Source organism: Natrix helvetica (assembly GCF_964273705.1).
Source record: "Natrix helvetica genome assembly, chromosome: 1".
Taxonomy (NCBI): domain Eukaryota; kingdom Metazoa; phylum Chordata; class Lepidosauria; order Squamata; family Natricidae; genus Natrix; species Natrix helvetica.
In genome coordinates, this window is record NC_138548.1 from 293025535 (window position 1) to 293050111 (window position 24577).

The 24577-nt window shown below is 40.7% G+C and overlaps 1 protein-coding gene across 1 annotated transcript in view; it reads right to left on the reverse strand.

Moving 5' to 3' along the window:
* Positions 1–24577, reverse strand: part of ZFYVE28 (zinc finger FYVE-type containing 28) — a gene marked incomplete at its 5' end in the record, with an annotated part of 40031 nt that overhangs the window by 3714 nt on the left and 11740 nt on the right. Inside the window, 9 exons of the mRNA XM_081966011.1 lie at positions 1670–1783; positions 2778–2914; positions 3423–3575; positions 4512–4613; positions 6062–6151; positions 6537–6626; positions 7463–7665; positions 8548–8685; positions 10109–10249. Coding sequence (XP_081822137.1) covers positions 1670–1783; positions 2778–2914; positions 3423–3575; positions 4512–4613; positions 6062–6151; positions 6537–6626; positions 7463–7665; positions 8548–8685; positions 10109–10249 — 1168 coding nt within the window. The remainder of the gene's footprint in view (positions 1–1669; positions 1784–2777; positions 2915–3422; positions 3576–4511; positions 4614–6061; positions 6152–6536; positions 6627–7462; positions 7666–8547; positions 8686–10108; positions 10250–24577) is intronic.

A 24577-nucleotide genomic window follows, 5' to 3' on the forward strand; every position in this document is an offset into this window, starting at 1 on the left:
AAATCTGGGTGCTTGGCAGTCTGCCTGCATTTATGAGCACAGCATGTGCTTCAACTCATGTGGCCTTGTGAAGGGTATGGGGCACATCTTGTCAGCAGTGAAAGAAGACAATAAAGAGCAGCTGGGGCCAGCAAGGATAGTAGATGGGAGTGGAAGAGGGGTGCAAAGGAGCCGAAAGGGAATAGATGGGAAGGAGATAAATGGATAGGGGAAACTGAAATGAGCATGCAGGACAGGAAGCCTTGCTAAATGACTGTTGGTCCTCATCTAACAACCACAACTGGGACTCCTGGAACTGCTGTCACTGCATGATGCAGTCGCATTATGCTTCGCCTAACAAATGCTTTGCTTACTAATGGAAATTGTGTTCCTGATTAGAGTTGTTAAACGAGGACTACTTATACCCCATTCATTTTTTTTAGCATTCCTAGCTCTTCCTTCCATATAACAAAGTGATAGAAGCATGTTTTTCTTCAGGGTTTTTTTCTTCTTCTTTCAGCAAACATCCATTCACAATGGATCATATATTGGCCACAGCCTTCCTCCTAGGATTTTCACAGCCGTTCTCCACCCATTTTCTCATCCTTAGGATACATTCCATCAATGTACACAAATCCTATTTGCTCTAGCTTTCCATCATCTATGTAAAATTTGTAAGCTTTCAGTCTGTTTTCCTCTCAAATGCAACTACTACTATACATGCATTCATTTTGATGAAGGAACATGATTGTCCTAACAGGTTAACCAGTTTGAACTGGTTTGGGAGAAATAGAATCATGCTACCTCTGGAGTAATGTGAACTTGATCCAAATGTAAACAAATATGTGCAGTTAATAGAGTTGAGGCTTGTCAGTTGTGGCACCTAAGTGAGAAATAGGTTTTCTTGCTTGAACCATTTAGGGCAGGGGTGTCAAGCTCGTGTCTTCATAACAGTGTCACGTGACATATCACAACTTTTTTCCCCTTTGCTAAATTGGTTGTGGGCATAGCCAGCGTGTGACGCATCCTACTTGTGGGCCGGGAGTTTCACAGCCCTATATTAGGAGAGTTTATTCTGGCAGATATTTTTTTTTCATTTAGAATCTCTGATATTTTTATTTTGCTGATGGACATTGTAATGTTTCCCAGTTGAAAGAAAGCAACAAGGGAAGAAGATTAATGAATCACCTGGAGCAAGGGATCCTATCAGCTACAGCAGTGGTGGGATTTAAAAATATTTATTACCGGTTTTGTGGGCGTGGCTTGGCTTGGTGGGCATGGCAGGGGGAAGGATACTGTAAAATTTCCCTTCCCTTCCCGCTCCAGAGGGAAATTACTGCAAAATCCCCATTTCCTCCCGATCAGCTCAGACTCGGGAGGCAGAAAATAGATAGGAGCGGGGCCAGTCAGAGGTGGTTTTCCGAACTACTCAAAATTTCTGCTACCGGTTCTCCAGAACTGGTCAGAACCTGCTGAATACTACCTCTGAACTACAGCCTTCCTGGTAATTAAATGTAACTGATCTAAGTATTACAGGATCCTGAATCTTGATGCATCACTATTACAGAACCTGGTAATTTTGTGGAACAGCACTGTATGTCCTCATCATAACATGCCATCTTCTTCTCATGCTGCTTTGCACAAGGTGAGGTGGTTATGGAGCTATAGTTAGCAAAGGAGTTTCACTCACGTCCAGTGTCTGTTATCTCCAATTCTTCCACTTGGGAGGTCACAATTTTAAAGACACTCTTCAGAATGCTGCGCAGGTCACTTGCAAAATTAGTTTGGAGCTGGTCTGCCACTCCTGCCAAAACACAGCATTTTGAGCATTTCACTTGCATATGGGGAGGGGATCATGGCAGACTTTGGTACAAAAGACTCCTTTCATAATAAAACAAAATACACAATAAGCAAATATTTTTATTTGAATGTTATTGATACAAAATGCCCTGTTTTTATTACATTATCTGAAACAGAGCAGACTTTTGAACATCTAAATAGTTTAGCATGTTAGAAAAGAAAAATGATATACAACGATTTAAATAAATACATTTAAATATTATTTGGGGGCCAACTAGAAAGTCAGCACAATGCCTAAGATGAGCTGAGCTGTATCCAATTCAAACATATTAAGCCAGTTATTCTCAACCCCAGTATTGCCATTTAGGAGTAGTACTAGCCATTCTTACAAGATGATTGTAAAAGATTTCTAAACTAAAGTAAAAAACAAAATATAATACTAGTAACAACAAATGAAACAAATCCCTTATATAAGCAGAGAGTAACTGGGCGCATTGTTCTAACATACCACATATGGATCTGCCCAATTTTATTTTCCTAACATGATTAAGGTTACCTGTAGGCTAAGCCTTGGTTTTTTGGAACTTTGCTTCATTTTAGTAGGACTTTCGGTTTTTTTCTTCTCTCCACTAATTTTTGCAAAAAAAGCTACAAAAAGTCATCAGATCCGAAGGCATTAATCTGGTACATTGAACTTGTTCTACTGTACGTTTATTTCCAAAAAGAAAAATCTTGCCACTTTAATAGGCTTTATACTTGTTCTAAGCATAAATAGTTCCCAGTTACTGATCTTATCAGTAAAAATGGACCAAGGTAGTGATGGATGGCTTGAAGAAAACCATATCCTTTATTACTACTGACATTTCTATGTTGCTCCACCCTAAATGATTGTGAGTGGCTTACAGCAAAATACCCTTATTTAATCATTACTTTGCAAACTGGTAGACAAAAACTAATAGCTATAGAATGCTATAGAATACAATCAATGGAGCACTCACCAGAAATACAGACAAATAATGTGTGAATCATGTCCTCTATATTGCGGTAACGGCCTCGTAATTCCAACCCTCGAGAGTTCAGTGGAATACCTGTGAACATTCCTCTCTGAGCACTATCAGATTCCTGCACAAAAGGCCTGTTAAGAGGAGAACAAGCCTTTAGAAAAAAATGTAAAGAGCTTATTTTTATTATTGCATTTCAACCATACCCTCCCTTAAAAATCTGTATGCCAATCCAGGAACTACTGAAATAAAGTTATGCACACACCGTGTCTCTGCTTTATCTTGGGGACAAATGAAAATATCAACTCTTTACATATTTTTTAGGAAAGAGAAACATGACCACATGAGACTGCAAGATATAAGATTATGGATCAAAGAGACTTCAGTCTGTGGTTTCTCTCTCTGACAGCTTCTGTTATCAATCTACCCCTTTCATCTCAAGTAGTTAATACTGGACAAAAACTTCCCATTTAATTGCATACTACAAAGTATGTCCTGGTCCTGACCTTTTGATGGCCACAAAAGACCTTCTCAGCAAGCTGTATATGAATATCACTCCCAATTTATAAGCTGAAGTTAGGCAACCCCACATTCAAATGGGTGGATGGAGACTGCAGGGGAGAAGAAAGTTCTTAGTCACACCTTGGTACAGATGGGCAGGCACACTGAGATGCAAAACCCTGGAGGTCTGGAGAGTCCCTATTACTGCAGGGCTGTGAATCTGCAGTGCATTCATTCAGCACACGTTTCTCAAGCTTGTACAACTCCTCCTTGGAAAGCACACGCAGCAAATCCCTGTAAGAGGAAGGGTCCATGAAGGAAACATCAGTGGCAACAAAATTAAGTGATCCTAATCTACAGGATGGACAGCTGTGTTGTAACAATACAACACAGGAATGTCCATGGGGTGCTTTTTCAAGAGGCAACTGGATTGTCCGGTTTTTCTTTGAAGACGTTTTGCTTCTCATCCAAGAAGCTTCTTCAACTCTGACTGGATGGTGGGGAATGGAAGGATTTATAAATGTATAAATCCTTCCATTCCCCACCACCTAGTCAGAGCTCACCTCAAAATCACCTTTGGGACAACCATCACCTGGATGACTGGGAATCTCCATAGGCATTGGAGGGTATTGTTGCTCCAAATTGCCCATACCATATGGTATGATGTAAAAAGCAATGCAAAGCTAAGCATGGAAAAAATGGGGGGGGGGGGTAACATTTCTGCATGATATGCATCACACTTCATTCTCAGAATATCTCATCTTCTCTTCTGCTAACTCTATTTAGAGAAGAAAGTCACTTTAAAAGACATTGCCTCCTACTTTTAAGGATTACCTTTTAAGGATTACCTTAAAAGTGGATAATTTTGATCGCAATCTTTTATTTGTTAAAATGTATTCAGGGTTGCTTTACTTCATTGGAGAGCAACACAAGAACTGAAGTTTAAAAAATAACCCTATCCCCCTTTTTAAAAACCCATGGTTATGTTAAACCATTGCATCAGTGAGAACAAGTAAACAAGAAACTACGTCTTTCTTCTGTACTTAATTACTAGCTATAGAGAACATTAGTGAAAGATTTTAGGCTGTAATCTGAAGTGCTTTGGTCCAGGAAAAACACACCTAGAGTTCTGTAGAATATACAATTTGGAAGCAAAATCTTCCACTGACACCCCCCATCCCCGCTTAATGATTAATTGTATTCCTACACATCAGTGCTATACTCACACACCTGATTTTTCTAAGCAAGACATAAAAAGGGCTGAAGACTCGAGAAATCTCCTCTGGTCTCCTTTCCAAATTGAGGGGTCCATCTGGATAGATCAGAAGGCCACTGCATAGAAGGCAATAAAATAAAATGGCAATTAGGGGTACCCAACATTGTCCATTAGAATAAAAGTACTTGACATACTGTATACAGACAGAGTCTCATGGAAAGCACAATCTTAGTAAAACCAGATTGTTCATTTTTTTATTCCTTTTAGCAATAATTTTTGAGCATACTAATTGCACTGTCATAAGTGTCATCTTGCTTTCTGAAAGGCCTTGAAGAGCTGGTTCTTCCCTCAAGCATTAGTGTAGGATGAACGCAACAAGATGATATGTGGATGTGTGGGAGAGTGTTGCCCCAGGAGTACCAGAGTTTTTATTATGCTTGTTTGGTTGCTTTTATTGTCTTGTGATTTGCCCAGGATTGTGGTTGTAATCCATAGCTATATAAGCCTTTTAAATAAAATAAGAAAAGATATACAGTACACCAAGTTGTCTAAGCCTTTCATCAATAAGCTTTCATTTTCAACAGCTTTCAGAATTACTTTTCTTAAGCCCTTTCATTTCTTACAGAGGTTATTGTTGACCATCATGCATCTTAAAGAAGTATTGTTACTGCTTTTTGCCAAGATAGGAGACACCATGTTTTGAAAGACTATTGCAATTATAATTTGGCAAAACCAGAAGTGAATAGTGAATAGATTTGCCATTAGCAAATTCTATCTTAGTAGGGATCCATAGTAAAATAAAATTTGCTTTTGAAAGACCAATCCAATTAAAGACTTGCCACTTCTTCCATCTTACCCCCACCTCAGGAAAGGCAGGCAAGAGGGCTGTTTGAAGAGAGAGCTATCCAGAAAATTTGAATTAACAATCTCAGTTCATGTTCTACACCAGCTACTAAGAATAACTTGATGGCAGTATTAAGAGATAAGTAGGGTTCCTTTTTATATCAGGAACAAATCTGATATGCAGACTCCTGTGCTTTAAAAAGCAGAAACAAGTTCATATGCATGATGAAGATCACAAAAACATGAAATGTGATTTTCAGATGAAGAGCTATGTCAGGAAACTAATATGTCACAAGAGAATTTCAAATGAATTTAAATAAAAGTTAGACCTTTTACTATATAAATTCTAACCAGGAAACAGATTCCCAAGGTTTTATACGAAATAATTTTTTTTAGAAATAAATCAGAGTTGCAGTTACGTAGCAAAGAAGGAGAAAGAATTTCATAAATTGCAAAGCACTCTTTGGGGGAGCATATTATATTCACCAATGTCAACCATGAGGAAAGCACAAGAAAAGACGCAAATTGGAACCCATAGTAATAACTCAAATTACTTGTTCCAAATTCTTTTGCTAGGAATATATGGATCATGCTACTTTTGATCATTAGAACTACCATGTCCAACATTTTAGGAATTCCAAACCTACAGAAGCTTCTATAGTTTCCATCTTGTAAGTGGCTGACTTGGTAGTCAAAAACCAGCTGTTTACTAAACACATACCTAATAATAGCTAGGCGGGGAATGGTGAACATCAGCTGGGGTTCATATCCATCAATCATCTCCTGAGTCAAGTAGCCAAGTTTCAAAGCTCTAGGTAAGCAAAGGGAATGAAGAGGCAGAGAATTAGAAACTAAATCTGTGGATATGTCTAAATTCCAATTGATTATTCTGAATGTACATTGGGCCAAGACAATGATGCTATTCAGCCGGTTCTATCCGGTCCGGGTGAAACGATAGCGGCGGTGGCAGGAGGCTCCGCCCACCCGCCCGGACGCCATCATGTCCAGTTTTTTACACTCTGCACATGCACGGAAGGTCCAGCGAAGGTGATTACCACCCCTGGGCCAAGATAGTTATCCAAAGGAATGCTTAAAGATTTGCTTACAAAGCCTAGTATCTTTGTATTATATATATATATATATACATGTGCTGGCCCAGACTACAGAGAGTGAAGAAGCTGTGTCAGAATGCTCACCTAGCCACTGTTTCACAGAAGAGCACAACAATCTCCTGCTGCCTATAGATCTCTTCAGGGGATTTAACAGAAACTAAAGACGACACATAGCTGAAAAAGAGACACAGTTTGAAGTGCAAATGAACATACAATGCAACCCCTCCACATTTAAATCCCAAAATATTTTCCTTCTTGTTTTTTATCAAACACCATTTTGTTCTCACTCCTTAATTATAGGTAGCCCTCAACTTACAATTATTCATTTAGTGACTCTTCAAAGTTATAGAGGCACTGAAAAAAGTGACATGATCAATTCTCACACTTATGACCGTTGCAGTGTCCCCCCCCAGATCACGTGATCACTTCTTGCAACCTTCTGACAAGCAAAATCAATATGGAAATTAGATTCACTTAAACATTATATTACTAACAACGGCAGTGATTCACTTAACAACTATGGCAAGAAATGTTGCAAAATGGGGCAAAATTCACTTAATAAATATCTTGCTTAACAATGGAAATTTGGGGCATAATTTTGGTAATTGTAAATCAAGAATTGTAAGTACAGGATTATGTGTAACTAATTGGATTTATCCAAGATATTTTTTGTTTTGTTTATGATCCAAAGAACAGCAATTAGGACGTTTCATCTTTGAGTCCACCTATCACTTATTGCTCCTTAGTCCAGTTCAGTTTATTCAGTATATTACGTAATATACTTTACCAAGCCTTGTCCCTATAGCTACCTTTTATCAATGACAGCCCCACTCCAAGCAGCTGTTTTCTTCTCAAAAGGTTAGTTCTGCGTATTGCTCCCAAGGTCAGGGACTCGCAGCCCATACTGTGGTTCTTATTTCTAACTCTGACCAAAGTCCTTTCTAACTCTGATTTCTCTGGGGGATCGATAAGTAGGACATAAACTGATATATAAGTGAATTTAGTCATACCTCAGTTCAAACTCGGCAAAAAGCACATCAAAGCGGATTAATGCTCTCCGGATAGTCTCTGAATAAGGTCCAGGTTGGTTTAAGCTTTGCTCTCGGAGTACCATCCGCACCACCTCTAAGCTGCATAGCAAATCTTTGGCCAGAGGACGCAGCCGTACTCCATCTGCCTCCTCCACATCAATGTAGGTGCGTGCCATAAGACACTAAAGGGGGGAAAAACCAAGAATACAGGAACACTCCTTATCCCTTAGCTGCCTTTCCACAATAGAAGACAACACGTTCTAATTCAGCAATGGTGAAGGATGCTGAACCACAAGGCCCTCCCTATTCACCAGGACAATGCACAGCCCATCACAAGATTGAAATCCTGTAGGCCAGCTTGGAAAACAGCTATTCACTTAATGTCTACCCAATTTAACCCTGACAATGCCTGGAGAGTGGAATGGTCCAAGGTACCATCTTGTGGCCTGACTATTAGTGATTCCTCTACCAAACCACCTGGTTTTGACTTGCCTCACTTTGTCTGGCTGAAATGGAACAGAATTGGGTGTGATACTGGAAGAGGTGCAAAGAGGAGGAGGAGAAGAAGAAAGAAGAAAAAGAAATGATGACGATAATGGGAGGGTGGGGGGAGAAGAAGAAGAAGCAGCAGAAGAAGCTTTTCCCCAACACAGCATACAAGCTGTTGTAGAGCAATCCTCACAAGGTACTAAATTTTAATTTATGAAATAATTCTAGGCTATATACCTCAGTAAAGAAGGAACTTTTATGTCCTAAATATTTAGCAACCATTTGGACCATACCAGCTGATTTGTGAGCCACTCAAGAGTTGTGGTGTCAGATGGACAATCATATATACCGGTAAATGTTTTAAATACATAAATAGCATAAAAAGCACAGGAGGTGGATATTGGAACAACAAAATCAGATTATCAGAGAGCATACCCATGCAAATGCTTTATATCTGAGTGCAGTTCCTTTTACACTAGATATTAAACGCAATACAAAAATACGAGACATTTGATTCTACTAGGGCATATTCTGGAGCTATGGTGGCATCTCAGTATCTTCCCTCCATGACTCACCTCAGCAGCAAACAACATATGGTTCCGTAGGTTGTCCACTAGAAGGTCTTCAGGGAATTTGATAACATAGTCACGACCATGACGTTCTTTGGGGATACATTCCTTCATGATCTGTTCTATGATAGCCAGTAATTCAGCCTGCCAGAAATAAAAGAAGTATTTCTACTTTTTCTAAAAATATATTTGACTTATTCCCAACATATCAATAGACAGTAATCCATTCGTCTCAGATCCATACTGAAGGGCAAATTCAAAGCCCTGCATTTGAGCTAGAAATGAATAAAGCTACAAAGAATCAGCAGATGATAAGAGAGCACTTGTAATAATATGCTCTTCACCAGGGGTGTCAAACCTGCATCGTGTTGTCACGTGATGTATCGTGACTTTTCCCCTCTTTGCTAAACCGGGCATGGGTGTGGCCAGTGCATGATGCCTTTGGCCTGTGGGCCATCAGTTTGACAGCTCTGCTCTACACTGAAATCAGTGAAAAGGGGAGTATCCAGAATTGAGTTTGAACCATTTACAAGAATGGGCCACTTTTTTCCCCTTTAGCTGAAGCGAGGGATAAAATTCTATTTTGGAAATATAAAATTATTTTAAATACTTAGTAAGACACTATACATTGCTGCAAAATGTCCATATTTCTTCTTGCTACTCAGTGCAATACAAACTGCACCACACAACTGGTACACTGGAAAGAGGGAAAACCCAGATTAACCTTTAAAGACAGTTTGGTATAATGGTTAAGGCACGAGTTCTAGACTTGTCTTGAATCCAAAGCCAGCTGAGTAACCTTGGACCAGTCACTGTCTTTTCATACCTAGTAAAAAGGCAGTGACCAATCACTTTGAAATCTTGCCAAGAAAACTGCAGGGAGTTGTCCAGGCAGTTGCCCAGAATTGAGACTGACTTGAAGACACCAACAATATCAATATTAGTGCCTCAAATTCAATCCCAAAACATCTGGAGCACCATTTGAACACAATCAGCATTGACAAAATCACCCTCAGTCAATTGCGAAGGGCAGCTTTACTTGGAACAGCTTATATCCTGTGACAATACCTTTAATATCGTTAAAAAACAACATCTATCTATTTCACGCTCTTGGGAAGGACTCAAAAGGTGGATAAAAATGCCAACTGCAGTCTAAACACCTGGCTGACTGTGCAGGAAACCATAATAACAATCCTTTAGTTGGTTTCCCTGAGTATGATCAGAACTGTAATTTAACCCATTTGAAGGGCACGAGCTAAGTGGATTAATGAGTCAGGCTACTCAACTATCAGGGTTTGCAGTCCAGCTTGAGTGGAAGTATCAGGAAATAGAATGACCGTTTATACCATAAACCTCTTACTTGACAGGAATAACCTCTAGTTCTGGAGTTCCATCAGGAGAAAGGCAAATAGAAATCTTTGCAGGGACACATGTGGCCATACAGGAAAAATGCTAGAAGAAAGTTCCACTTCTGTTTGGGAATGCTGCACAGTTACATTCACCACCTCCTGACTGCTGACCGGTTGCCACCTCGTACCTTTTGCTCTTCTCCAAACAAAAATCTTACCTGACTGAGATGCAACTGGTTTAACAGTGTCAGATACTGTTGGGGATCAGTCTCTACATCCAGGCAGTTAATTTCTGTTACCACTTGAGTCACTCGTTCATCAGCATAGAAAAACTGCGACAGCAGCCTTGGATCAGAACGCTGAGGAGAGAGAGAGAGAAGCCTGGGTTATACAGAGCCATACAATAGGAGACACTCATGTTCAACAGCACCTTAATTACATGTATGCTTTGATATCAACAAGGAAATTCCCTTGATACAGAAAAGAAGTTGCCAGGTGAATTCTAATCTGGCTTTTTCCCCAATGTGCTTGTTTTCTATATCTGAGTAATTTTTTTAATTAAGGTGCACACAGCCCAGCTGCATTTCATGGTGACAAATGAAGCAAAATTATATCTGTAATCTAGGGATATGTTTATAATATTTTAGATTTTATGTTTCATATTTTCTATTTTTATTCCTTGTGATTTTATCAAAAAAATGTGATGTGAATGTGCCATACGATAAATAACAGTCCAGCCTGCCATCTTACTCCAGAATGGGGACTATATCTACCAATAGGGCTTCAGTCAGAAAAGTGCCACCTCTTTTTAAAAGCCCTATTCACATTTTTGTTCTTCTGCCAAGAACTATTGTTTTCCTACAAAGGTCAATTAAGGAAGATTTATAATTCCTCCTAAGTCAGTCAATAGTGAGCAAATAGAGTAAAGTCTACAACTTTAGATGATGGGATGTTGGCAGGAGTCTCCGATTCTTACCCCAGAGAAAATGGTTGTATAATTAAGGAACTGAGAATAGACACCTTCAAAGTTGAGAGTTTACTGGATATATGGCTGCAGACAAACAAGCTGGAGGAAAAGGTTCAAGATTTGGAGGGTGGGGGTGCAACAAGCCCAGAGAAGACAGGATTCCAGAGAATTTCAGACAGAGAACTTTTATATACGACGGATTTCCTAATTCGTGAAAATCTCCTTGCCTAACATTCTGGTGCTGCTTGGGAATGCAGAGCAGACAGATTCATTCTTTTGCCTGATATGAAACCCTGCCATTAAGCACAGAAGAAAGAGAATTTTCTTGTTACACACTTTGCAACTATTTCATTGAGCAGAAATTCTCCAAGGGCTGGTTGCTCAGCAATATCTCTACTTAATTCAAAAATCAGAAACCAATCTCTGTTTTCTAATTGAGCTTATCAACACGATAGAAAGATTAAAATGTATACCACAGGAGAACTATGAATGCAATACAGATTAATATATAACTAAAACAAACATAAAGCAAGTGAAATGGACTTCAGAACCTTGCAGTATATACTTGCAAACGGACGTGCAAAATCTAAAAGGGCATGATGTAATTATAACAAAGGTGGAGAACCTTTCTGAAAAAGGGTCCACTGATAGGCATTCACCTGTTTAGGATGACCCACTCCCCTCTGGATAGGGAGGGCCCCATAGAACATCTGTGGAGCTGCTGTGAGTATTAATCAGGATACCTGGCAGATAAAATTGCTCAGATCCATTCTGACTTATCTGGGCAGATCAGACTGCAGTGCCTGGGGTGTGGTCTAGTCACTGGTGGTATGATCTGGGATGAGTTAGCCAGTGACTCCTGAAGAAATGACAGGGTTATCTCGGTTGTCAGCTTCACCTCCATTCCTAGGTTATAAAAGTGGCCATAGAGATGAGCCATGGTTGGGTCCATGCTATGGTATTGGCCTTGTATGAGATTGTAGTACCTCTTGCTTTGAGAGAGCTAGTGAGGCAGCATCTGCTCAAGAGGCTGGGGGAAGATTGTTGAGCAGCTAATCAGTCTGCAGTTGATGAGACCCCTGGAGGGAATGGATTGTGTAGACCTGTTTCAGATTGGGATTTAGCACTGACACAGCATAGATCACTTGTGGTAGAGAAGGAAGGGAGATGGTAATGGATGTGGCCACCCATCCTTGTGCTCTTGATCTCTCAGTAGCTTGAATATCATTGACCCCCTAGCTTTCTGAACTAACTCTGGGGGTTGGGAATTGGGGGCATGGTTTTATGGGGATTCTTTTTCTCAACGACTAGTTTCAGTTGTGTTAGTTGGGTTGGATAAATCGCTCCCTAGGCCATTCCCTCTCTCCCTTCCCCTTTGACAACCACATGAAGCTACTGGATAAGGTTATCCACTGGTTTGGGGTTTGGTATCGTTAATATATTGATGACACACAATTACATATTTTGATGGTGGGCTGGTCAAATGGGGCTGCTGAGGTTCTATCCTAGTGCCTAGGACAGGGGTGTCCAAACTTGGGAACTTTAAGACTTGTGGACTTCAACTCCCAGAATTCTGGGAGTTGAAGTCCACAAGTCTTAAAGTTCTCAAGTTTGGACACCCCTGGCCTAGAAGTTTGTGGGTAAAAATAGGGAAGAACTGTCTCTGACTTAATCCTACCAAGATCAAGTGACTTGAGATGTAGAAATGTTCCACCTACACTATAATTCTGAATGGAGTAGCACTTCCCCATTCAAGAGTGGTGCACAGTCTGGAGGCCTTCTTAGACCCACAACTGCTACTCACTGACCAAATGGAGGTTGTGACAGAAAGGCCTTTGTATCAGTTGTATGAGTTGAAAGCTCTCCCAGATTGGGAAGCCCTTGAGACAATCACTCATGCCTTGGTCAGCTCATGGCTTGATTACTGCACAACACTTTACACAGGGCTGTCCTTGAAGATCATATACAAGCTTAACTGGTCCAGAATGCAGAAGTACAGATAATGATGGGCAAGCCTCAGTATGACCGTGTAACACCTTTACTTTGCAAGTTACGTTAGTTATTAGTTTGTTTCTGGGTATAATTCAAGATGGTGGTAATTGCCTATACATGGCAAACAGCCTGATTACTTGAAAGAATGCCTTTCATCCATAGTAGCTGCCTGAGATTTGGCAGCGTTGGTGTGCTCTAGGTTCCTTTGATTAAAACAATGTTAGCTATCAAAAGCAGATATTCTCTGCTATACCACCTGCCTTCTCGAATAAAGTTTCCCTTGAGATCTAGGAAGGCTCTGCACTGCTGGTATTTTGGAGAGCCTTGAAGTCCTGGTTCTTCAGTCAGAGCTATGGCAAGGTAACTGAAACCTCTTCTGAGTAATGTGAGATTACTTTGCTTGTTGTCAGGTTTGTGCCACCTTTGTTCTTTGATTTTATTATTGCATTATTTGATTGTTCGGAGTGTTTTTACTCTGTGAACTGTTCAGAGATGCCATAAGTTAGGCAATGTAAAAAATCCAATATAGTATTGTAAATAAGAACAGGAATAGGGGAAGAGGCAGAAGGAAAAAGATCTTAAAAATATTATTACCAGTTTAGTTCATTACAGATGATTAACTTTGAGATTAAGCTTGAAATTTGAAAAAAACTGAAATCAGACAGTAACAGCTAGTGTTTGCATCTGTTATCCCTTTGAGCCCATTCCAAAGAAGAGATGCAGTCCAAATTTCAGACAGAAACGAATCCTAGCCTTTCACTCAGATTCCACTAACTGGTAGGACTATTAATATGTTATGTTCAAAGGCCTGAATGTTTTCTATCACTGCAATAAAAAAATACAGCCCCATTAGTCAGCTGCTTTGTTCTATTCATATGGGGAGGTTTGGGGTTGTTTGTAATGGTAAAACAGGGTAGAAATTTGGTAAACAAAAACAAAATAGGTTGTTTCCCAAATTAGGTCATGTCATAATGAATCTTTAAAAATCACAAAACACTTCCTTTTTCTTGCGCCAGACCAACCTAGCTATTTCTCAAGGATTGCTAACATTTAATCAACTCAGTTATTCATGCTAAGCACTGTGTTCTTGTTGTTTCTGACTCTTTGTCAGCTGACAGATAATTTTATGAGGATGGTTTCTCAGTAACGCTTCTTTAAGGTATGGTATGCTCATGTTTATGTCACTAGTATTGGTATCTGGTCATCTTTTTTCCCCCATCAACTTTTTATTTGCATTGTTCTTGATTTTTCAAGCATCAGGGTCTTTCTTGCCTCTGCATTATGTCTCCAACTTTTCAATATTCGCATTTCCAGTGAGCAATTTGGTTTTACTCCTTCTAATACTATATTATTTTGTTTCTTCTTGAAGTGTTGTCAAAAACTGTCTGCAGCATTATAATTCAAAGGAATACATTTTTCTTTGTTCATCTTCTCACAGGGGCTTTCCTAAGTGTTACACAGCTGTGAAATCTAGACCATGTCCTTGATAGTATACAATCTTGTCAGTCTGATGTCTCTAAATATGAATAATTTGTCTCAATCCGACTTTGTTTTTCCCCAAGTAGCAACATGTTTCATGCCTACAATTACTGTCTTTTTGAACATTTGATTTTTATGAAAATAAGATATGTTATCACTTCAACTTCTTTTCCACTGTTTGCATTGAGTCGACACTGCTTGTTATTATAATCATTTTTTGTTATTTTTATTTTGTTAGTATTGATAATCATACCAGCTTTTGACCTCCATTTGTTCATCTTCAACAAGAGATTTCACAAGTACTCCTGACATCCAGTCACCAATCTGGGTTGTTGAAGTTTCTCCTAGCATTTTTAATTCCAGTTTCTATTTCTTGTAGTATGTTTTGCAGGCAAGCCAAACAAATAAGCTAACGGTATGCAACCTTCGTTCTTTTCACAATTTTAGGACAATTTGAAGTTATTTAATTGCTCCCTTATTCCAATCTAACTGGTCACCACACAAATTCAATAGGCCTGCTTTTCTTATGTTTTTAAAGATTACTGAAAATTTGTTTTGGTCGACACCAGTGAAAGTTTTTCTATACTATCATCTATGAAGAAAAATGAGCTTTGCTGTTCCCATTATCCTTTGGATGTTAGCAATATGATCTCAGCACTCCTGCATTCTCTGAATCCAACTTGTACTTTGTACCATTTTATCCCACGTACTGTTGAATTCTAGATTGCAAAAGCTTGAGCATTATCTTACTAGTATGTAAAACTAGCATGTGATATAAATACAATGGTTCAATAAGTTGAACACAACACTGTCCTTTTTTAGTGTTGGAATATAAATTATTTTTTCACTTCTTTGTCTGTTGCTGGATTTTCCATATCTGCCTGCAAACTGTAGATACCAATTTAACAGCATGATCTGGTAAAATTTTAAACAGTTCTGCTGGTTTATCATCAACTCTGCAGCATTATTTGCAAAATTTCCTAGAGGCCCTTTAGTTAGATCAACAATTTTAGAAACTTTTTGATGAAGTTCTTCAACACATTTGTACCATCTCTAATTTCTTTCTTCCTTTCTCAATACAATTTTGCTTTCATCTTTTATGATGTTCATTTATGCATACGAGCTTTCTGTACTTTTCTTTAATAGATCTCTTGTCCTTCCCATTCACTTTTTTGCACTGTTTATTTAAATACATCATCTTATTCCTTCTTTGTCTTCTGTAGCACTCGATGTTTAATTGAACAATTTTTCCTCTGTGTTTATTTGTCTTTTTCTTTCTACATTTTTCCAGTTACTTTTGATGGTTCAGCAGACAGCCATTTTGCTTCTTTTTCTTTTTTCTTTTTGCATTTGGGGATATTTTTGTTCATTTCATTTTAATGAAATGCAGAATTGGATCAGATGCTGATTAATTTACCTAGAATTCCATTTGAGGTCATTTTTATCATTTTTGGGATTGCATTTAAGTACTCAATTTTGATCCATTCCTTTTCAACAAAAATAGCAGCTGCATTGTTTCCACGATTTTCTTGTCCTCAATAGAATTTCTGATATGAAGTGAACCATTCTGGTCTACTTCATTGTCCTGTTTTGTGAATGTTCATTTTGTTTGTTTGGCAGAATACTGGAAGTGTTTCTTCTTTTTGTCTCCAATAGATCTTTATCCCATCCTGTCTAAAATATGACCAAGTCTTTCTGAACACATTATTAGGCTGGGAAAACCCCTTCACTATTGCAAGTTAATAATCCATGAAGGAGATTGAGTATCCTAATGGCCATTAAATAAACTCTATTCCTCTTCGCTGGAGTAAAGGACAGATATAATATCAATTACAATGGCTTTCTTTAAGAAAATAGAAACCATTATAATACTTCCAGCATAATGTTTTTTCTGCCCGTGTAAAAAAAGCCCATATATAGTGGTTACTAGATACGGTTTATGGAATCTTTTTTTAAGGATTTTCACCTCCCTGGGAAAAAATAATTTTGATTGTACCTTAACAAGGCCAAAGAGCTGTACAAATAATAACTAAGAAACCTCAGTGAATGGGACTGTGTTCCCTATTTATCCCAAGCACATCACCATAACTAGCAAATGTAGTAGGGTACTAATTCTTAAATTTCCTTGTAAGCTGTTTGCCTTCTTGTTTTTCATACTGTACCTCTACCTCTGTAAAACAAATAAAAAGGTGTAGGCCTAATCTTAAAAATGTTCTAGGGCCACCAAAACTATTTCTTACTCACCACAAAAAAGTTAATCCTTTTTCAATATGCAGCATTCTCCAAATGACACTGGATCAGAACTAACAAAGCCAGCACCACAGATTTTAAAAGTTTGTCTTTTTTAAAGTGACTGTCTAACTTAGACATAGAGAGATTTTTCCCACTACTAAATTAAAGTGCAACCTATGGGCTAAAGCAAAGAAAAACAGAAAACTAAACAGTGACTACTTCTACAAATTAGAAATAACAAGAAGTAAACAAACTCAACTTTACAAGAAGAAGAAACAATAAAAATATAACAAATATGATAAATATCACCATTAAACACCAACATCTGCCTATCTCTAGGCCTTGGGAAGGACTCAAATGGTAGATAAAAATGTCAAATCTTGTCTGAATAATTGGCTGACTGTGCAACAAATTATATTTAATAAGATCAGCTTCATGCAGTGGCTAAGGACCCAGGCTAGAAGCCAGGAGACTATGAGCTCTAGTTCCACCTTAAGCACAAAGTCAGCTGAATGATTCTGGTCCCGTCACTCCTTCTCAGACTTAGGAAGGTGGCAAGAGCAAATCACTTCTGAAAATCTTGCCCAGAAAACTGCAGGACTAGTCCAGGCAGTTACCAGGAATCAGCATTGAAGCATAGACTTGAAGGCACACGCATACAAATAATAAGTATGTCATAGAATTAGAATATTTCATAACTATCCTATTCTAAGTACTGGCAAGTAGTTTCCTTTACTTTTCATAGATTGCTCTAAGAAACAATAACTAAATGAAAGAAGAAGGGGCTGACCAGAAAGTTAGAACATATCTACAGCAGGCTGAAATAGCTAGTAAGTGCTTCTCTGCTATCGGTCTTCTAAATTTCTTAAGTACTACAGTGACTGAAGTTTAACACAGCATAGCTGTTATTGAATCAGGGTGTGGGAAAAGCACTACTTTAACAAAGATAATGTAAATGAGATATGAACTTACCTAAGGAACTTCTAGGATATGGTAAACTGGGCTGTCTGACTCCCTCAAGGGGTTCTCTAAAACTTTTTTCCACAATGTCCTGCTTACTTTGTTTGCAACAGCTTGGAAGATGTTGCTGTTCCTCCTTTGACAAACAAGGCTAAACAAAGCAAAAAAGTGGCACCCTGACTTTGTTAAAGTTCTTAAAATGGTCTCTGTTCATTATCTAGATCAACAGATTGGATTTTATTGACAAATCAAAATCAAACAGTTTTAACTTTTACATATCCAAACTTCTTGGTATGAGATTTTCCCCATTAACTAACTTGTTCATAGCCTGGGAAGGAGGTGAAAGCAGTTTTTGGAGATTTAGAGGGGGTGGGGAGAGGGCGGGGGGGGGGTATCCAGAGAATATAGCGATTAGACACAAGTGCAGAAAGGCTCAAGATCACATAGACAAAATAGCTCTATTGTATAGCAAGAATCCTCCTTATAGTATGATTACGAATATCAAAAAGAGATGATAAGGAACTAACTGGGTTGGATTGTAAATGTGCACGGTGTAGTAATCATTTTCAAATAGTTGACTTAGTAGTGGCATTTTACTGTTAAGATAAATTATACTGCAATCGCAGGATGTGCCCAACCTTTTGGTATAAAGTCATACCACAATCTTGGGAAGGCAGGAAGCTTTAACCAAAAAAAGAGATAATGTTCTTAGAAGTACAAACACTGCACTTGTAACAATCACTAACTAGCTATTTCTACTCATTTAGCTGGTGATACCCCTTGAGTTCACATAATTATTAAATAAAAACCCAGAGAAATGGAACAGGTTGAAAAGTCAAACATCTAAAATAAGGCTAAGCCTGACTGGACTTCCATTAGGATTTTTACATAGACTTTTGCAATTTAAGATCTGTTACAAGTCACAGACTGCTTAATTCCTCCCCCCCCCCCAAAAAAAAAAAACAAAAAAAACTGAGAATAGTAATTTGGTTTGGTTGATTAAAAAGTCATCTCCCAAAAAGACATTAGAGTCCATAATAAAAAGTCAAATAAGGGATGGAGCAGTTCTTAGCCAAAAACTCTAATCAGAAAGAAGGTGATGCTAAAAGACCTCGTAGGACTCCAAGAGAGATTACATCTCCGTACTTCTTCAAGGCACCTGAGGGTAGAACAAGAAGCAATAGGTGGAAAATAATCAAGGAGAGAAGCAACTTAGAACTGAGGAGAAATTTCCTGACAGTTAGAACAATTAATCAATGGAATAACTTGCCTCCAGAAGTTGTAAATGCTCCAACAGTGGACATTTTAAAGAAGATGTTGGATAATCATTTGTCTGAAGTGGTGTAAAGTTTCCTGCCTAAGCAGGGGATTGGGCTAGAAGACCTCCAAGGTCCCTTCCAACTCTGTTATTCTATTTTATTCTACTTAGCCACTTCCAATAAAACTTCTCTGGGTGGGAAATGTGGACTTCTTAAACAGGATTTTTGCTGAGATGTTAAATTTTGGGGCAGATCTGCTTAAACCTTCACATCTGATTGTTAAACATTTTGAGGATAACACTCACATATGGATTGTCCCATGAATGCAGCTTTAGTTTCAGTGCCTCTGAAATGGGTGTTGTTGGATAGGGTGCAGTTCTTGAGGCCACTTAATATCCACAGAATATCAGCAAATAGCCCGAGCATGTAAAGATGAAGTGAGGAAAGCTAAGGCTCACAATGAAGAAAGGCTTACCACAAAAGTAAAAAATAACAAAAAAAGCTTCTTCCAACATGTTGAAAACAAGAAAAAGGTTAAGGAAACAATTGGTCCATTGCTGGGAAAAAGTGGCAAGAAAGTGACAAGCAACAGGGAGAAAGCAGAACTATTTAACTCATGTTTTGCATCTGTCTTTACACAAAGGGATAAAACAGTCCAACCTATCAAAAACAGCACCACAAAAATCAGATTAGGAAGACAAGTTGAAATAGGGAAAAATTGTAAGTGAGCATCTGTCTACCCTAGACGAGTTCAAATCACCAGGACCGGATGGATTACACCCCAGGGTTCTGATGGAACTGGCAGACGAGATCTCAGAACCACTGAACTATATCTTTCAGAGATCCTGGAGCACCAGGGAATTGCCAGAGGACTGGAAAAGAGATGATGTGGTTCCCATCTTCAAAAAAGGGGAAAAAATAGATCCAGGAATCTACAGACCTATCAGCCTGACCTCAATACCAGGAAAGATTCTGGAAAAGATAATCAAGCAACAAATTAGCGAACACCTAGAAGCAAACAAAGTGATAGCCAAAAGCCAACATGGGTTTGCCAAAAACAGATCATGCCGGACTAATCTTATTGCATGCTTTGATAATGTGACAACATTAGTGGATCAGAGGAATGCCGTCGATATAGGTTACTTGGACTTCAGTAAGGCATTTGTTAAGGTAGACCATAACCTACTACTAGATAAAGTAGAAGAATGTGGGTTGGGCAGCATCACCACCAGATGGATTCGTAACTGGCTGACCAACCGCACTCAACGTGTAGTCCTCAATGGAACTGCATCTACATGGAGGGACGTATGCAGTAGAGTACCCCAAGGCTCTGTTTTGGGCCCAGTACTCTTCAATATCTTTATCAATGATTTGGATGAGGGAATAAATGGGGAACTCATCAAATTTGCAGATGACACCAAGCTGGCAGGAATAGCCAACATTCCAGAAGATAGGCTAAAGATACAGAAGGATCTTGACAAACTTGAACATTGGGCACTATTTAATAAAATGAAATTCAATGGTGAAAAGAGTAAGGTTCTACATTTAGGCAACGAAAACGAAATGCACAGGTACAGTATAGGTGGTACCTTGCTCAACAGTAGTAACTGTGAAAGGGATCTTGGAGTCCTAGTGGACAACCATTTAAATATGAGCCAGCAGTGTGCAGCAGCTGCCAAAAAAGCCAACACAGTTCTAGGCTGCATAAACAGAGGGATAGAATCAAGATCACGTGAAGTGTTAATACCACTTTATAATGCCTTGGTAAGGCCACACTTGGAATACTACATTCAGTTTTGGTCGCCACGATGTAGAAAAGATGTGGAGACTCTAGAAAGAGTGCAGAGAAGAGCAACAAAGATGATTAGGGGACTGGAGACTAAAACATATGAAGAACGGTTGCAGGAACTGGGTATGTCTAGTTTAATAGAAAGAAGGACTGGGGAGACATGATAGCAGTGTTCCAATATCTCAGAGGTTGCCACAAAGAAGAGGGAGTCAAACTATTTTCCAAGGCACCTGAGGGTAGAACAAGAAGCAATGGGTGGAAACTAATCAAGGAGAGAAGCAACTTAGAACTGAGGAGAAATTTCCTGACAGTTAGAACAATTAATCAGTGGAGCATCTTGCCTCCAGAAGTTGTGAATGCCCCAACACTGAAAGTCTTTAAGAAGATGTTGGATAGCCATTTGTCTGAAACGGTATAGGATTTCCTGCCTAGGCAGGGGGTTGGACTAGAAGACCTCCAAGGTCCCTTCCAACTCTGCTATTGTATTGTATTGTATCTGTCCACTCTGTTAGATCGGGGCAACGAGAGAACAGACTACGGACACGGAGTGACTTATCAGCTCTTTATTAATAGTAGTAGTGATCCAGCTTGCTCTGTGGTAGGAGGGTTCCCCTTTTATAGGGATCGGGTACGCCCCTCGACCAATCAGAACGATACCTGTTTCCCGCTGTAGCAGCGGACCAGAGAGGAGACTTGCCTCGATATATGCTAATATCTAACACCCCTCCCCTCCTAGGCGGAACGTTGCGGTAGGTAACATAGTCTTTTAGGTATGTTGGGGGTTGCCTTACTCGGGAGGAGCGTCGTAGTTCTGGTTGGTCAGAAGTGGTTGCAGGATCGGATGCTTTTCCTGTTCCACGTTCTGAAGGTTTCGTGCCCTCGTAGCTGGGGCGTTCCGGAGTCTGCTCGGTTGCGTTGTCTGGGGGTTGCTCTGCTTCGTGCTTGCTTTCTTGTTCCGAGCTTGGTTCGCAGGTGTCGTAGTTTTCTATGATGGGGCTCTCGCGTGGCTGACTTTCTGTAGGCAGGAAAATCTCGTCCTCGTTTCGAAGGTCTGAGTGTGCTAGGCGACCCCGAAGTTGATCGATGTGCCTTTTCCAGTTCCACCCATCTTCCAGCTCCAGCAGATACGATCGTGGACCCGTGATGCCAATGATCTTTGCCGGCATCCACAATGTTCCCCCTGCATAGTTGTGGGCGTATACGGAATCCCCTATGCTAAAAGACTGAATTTTGCTTGTGGAGTCTGGGGGAGCTGTGGCAGAGTAATTTGGGTGAAGACGGTCCAGGTGAGACCGTAAACGGTGGCCCATGAGTAGTTCAGCGGGGCTCCTACCCGTCGTTGCGCTAGGGGTAATATGCTGAATCAAGAGGTAATGGTCAATGCGTGTTTGCCAATCACCTGGACCCATCCTAGCGAGGGCCTCTTTTGCGAATCGCACCATTCTCTCCGCCTGTCCATTTGATGCCGGATGGAATGGCGCGACGAAGGCGTGCCGAATTCCCTGACCTGCTAGATATGTCTCAAATTGCATGGCCGTGAACTGGGGCCCGTTATCGGAGACCAGGAGGTCGGGCAGGCCATGGGTGGCGAAAAGTCGCCGTAGAACCTTAATGATTGCCTCTGCCGTGGTTGAAGTCATTAGGACTACTTCTAGCCATTTTGAGTATGCATCCACAACTATAAGGAAAGTCTGACCTTGGAATGGCCCTGCGAAGTCGATGTGTATTCGCAACCAGGGTGCTTTAGGTTTCTCCCATTCTGTGGCGGGCGCTTCTGGGGGTGCTGGTCTCGATTCCTGGCATGGGTCGCAAGTGGCCACCCACTCCTCTATTTCTTTGTCCATGTTTGGCCACCAAACGTAACTTCTTGCTAACGCCTTCATCCTAACAATCCCCGGATGACCCACATGTAAAGCATCTAATACATTCCTACGTAAAGCATACAGAATAACAACTCGATCCCCCCACAATAAGCAACCTTGTAACACTGAGAGTTCGTCCCGTTTTGACCAAAACACTTTGAATTCCGGGCCCACGTTTCCCTTCGGCCACCCCCTCCAAACCCAAGTTTGAACTTGCTTTATTAAATTGTCTTTAGAGGAGAACCTTGCAACGTCGTATGAAGAAACCGGTCCAGAGTCCAAACAGTCAATGAGCAATACCGGTACTTCTGGAGTGGGGTCTGGCAGAATGTCAGGTAATGGGCAACGGCTGAGTGCGTCTGCGTGTCCGAGAGTGGAGCCCGGTCGATGAATCAATTTGTATGAGTACGCAGCCAGGAAAACAGTCCACCTGGTCATGCGTGGAGAAAGGGAGACTGGAGTGGGGCGGTTTCCCGCCAAAAGTCCCAACAGCGGTTTGTGATCCGTAATCAGTTCAAAATCGCGGCCGTAGAGGTATTCGTGGAAACGTTTTACTCCAGCTACAGCAGCCAGCGCTTCCCTGTCCATTTGGCTGTAATTCCTTTCGGCCGATGAAAGAGTCCTGGAGTAGAAGGCGATGGGTGCTTCTTTTCCGTTGGGCATCCTGTGGCTGAGGACTGCTCCAACTCCGAAGGGTGATGCGTCGCAGGTCAATACCAGCGGTAGGGTCTGGCTGTATTGGACAAGCAGTGAGTCAGTGGTGAGCAGGCGCTTTACTCCGGCGAAAGCTGCAGCTTCGGATCATCCCCATTTCCATGGTGCGTTCCTCTGGAGTAGACGGTGTAGTGGCTCAGCAACGGTCACCTTCTGCCTCAGAAAAACGCTGTAGAAGTTAAGTAGTCCGAGGAAGGCCTGCAATTCGGTCTGATTTCGTGGTGTGGGGGCGTCCTGGATCGCCTTAATTTTCTTTGAAGTGGGGTGTATTCCCTGACCATCGATTCTATAACCCAGGAATTCTACGCTAGGCACGTTAATTTGGCATTTTTCCTTTTTGAGGCGGAGACCCTTTTCTCTGATTCTGGCCAAAACAGTTCTGACTCTTTTATTTAATTGCTCCTCGTTTGCAGCGGACACCAAGATGTCGTCAAAATAGGGGACGACTCCCGGTATCCCTTGCAAAAGTCGTTCCATGACGCTCTGGAACAATCCTGGGGCAATACTCACACCGAATTGTAGCCGGTTGCATTTGAATGCTCCTCTATGCGTCACTATAGTTTGGGCCTCCGCTGTGGCGCTATCAACTGGCAGTTGCTGGTAAGCTTGTGCCATGTCTAATTTAGCAAATACCTTTCCTGGCCCCAACGAGTGCAATAAGTGCTGGACTACAGGCACAGGATATGCGCTCTGTTGTAGCGCGACATTAATTGTGCATTTATAGTCCGCGCAGATGCGGACTGACCCATCTGGTTTGACTAGGGTCACGATGGGTGTTTCCCAGCGCGCGTGATCCACCGGCTCAAGGATTCCTTGTTCCACTAACTTATCTATTTCCTTATCTATTTTTGGGCGGAGTGCAAAAGGCACTCGTCTTGGTTTAAGTCGGATTGGCGCCACTTTGGGGTCTAAATTGAATGATATCGGTTTACCCACATACTTACCAAGACCGGGGCTGAACACATCCTCGAACTCCTTAAAAATCTGTTCAGCGCTGCTGTTTTCCACGGCGTTGATTCCGGTGACTTCTAACCCCAGGGCTTCAAACCAATCAAGCCCCAGAAGGTTCTGTAATGGCGCGCTGGCGATGGTCACGGGCAGCTGGGCTACGATGTCCTTGAAACGGATGTGGAATGTGCCTTGGCCCACGATGGGGACTTGGTTCCCCTGGTAGTCTCGTAGCAGGACGTCTGGAGCGCGTAGTTGGCTCTTTCTGAGGCTAGGGATAGCCTGTTTCATGGATGCCCATGAAATGATCGTCAGGGTTGATCCTGTGTCAACTTCTAGCTCGCAAGGTGAGCCCTCCAAGAGGACTGTGACTCTCAGCCTTTTGGGCCGCTTGGGGCAGACCTGATTTATCGTGGTGAGATACGTTCGCAACTCCTCTCTCTGGGTCAACTCTATCTCACCATCTATATCCTGAAAATACTCTC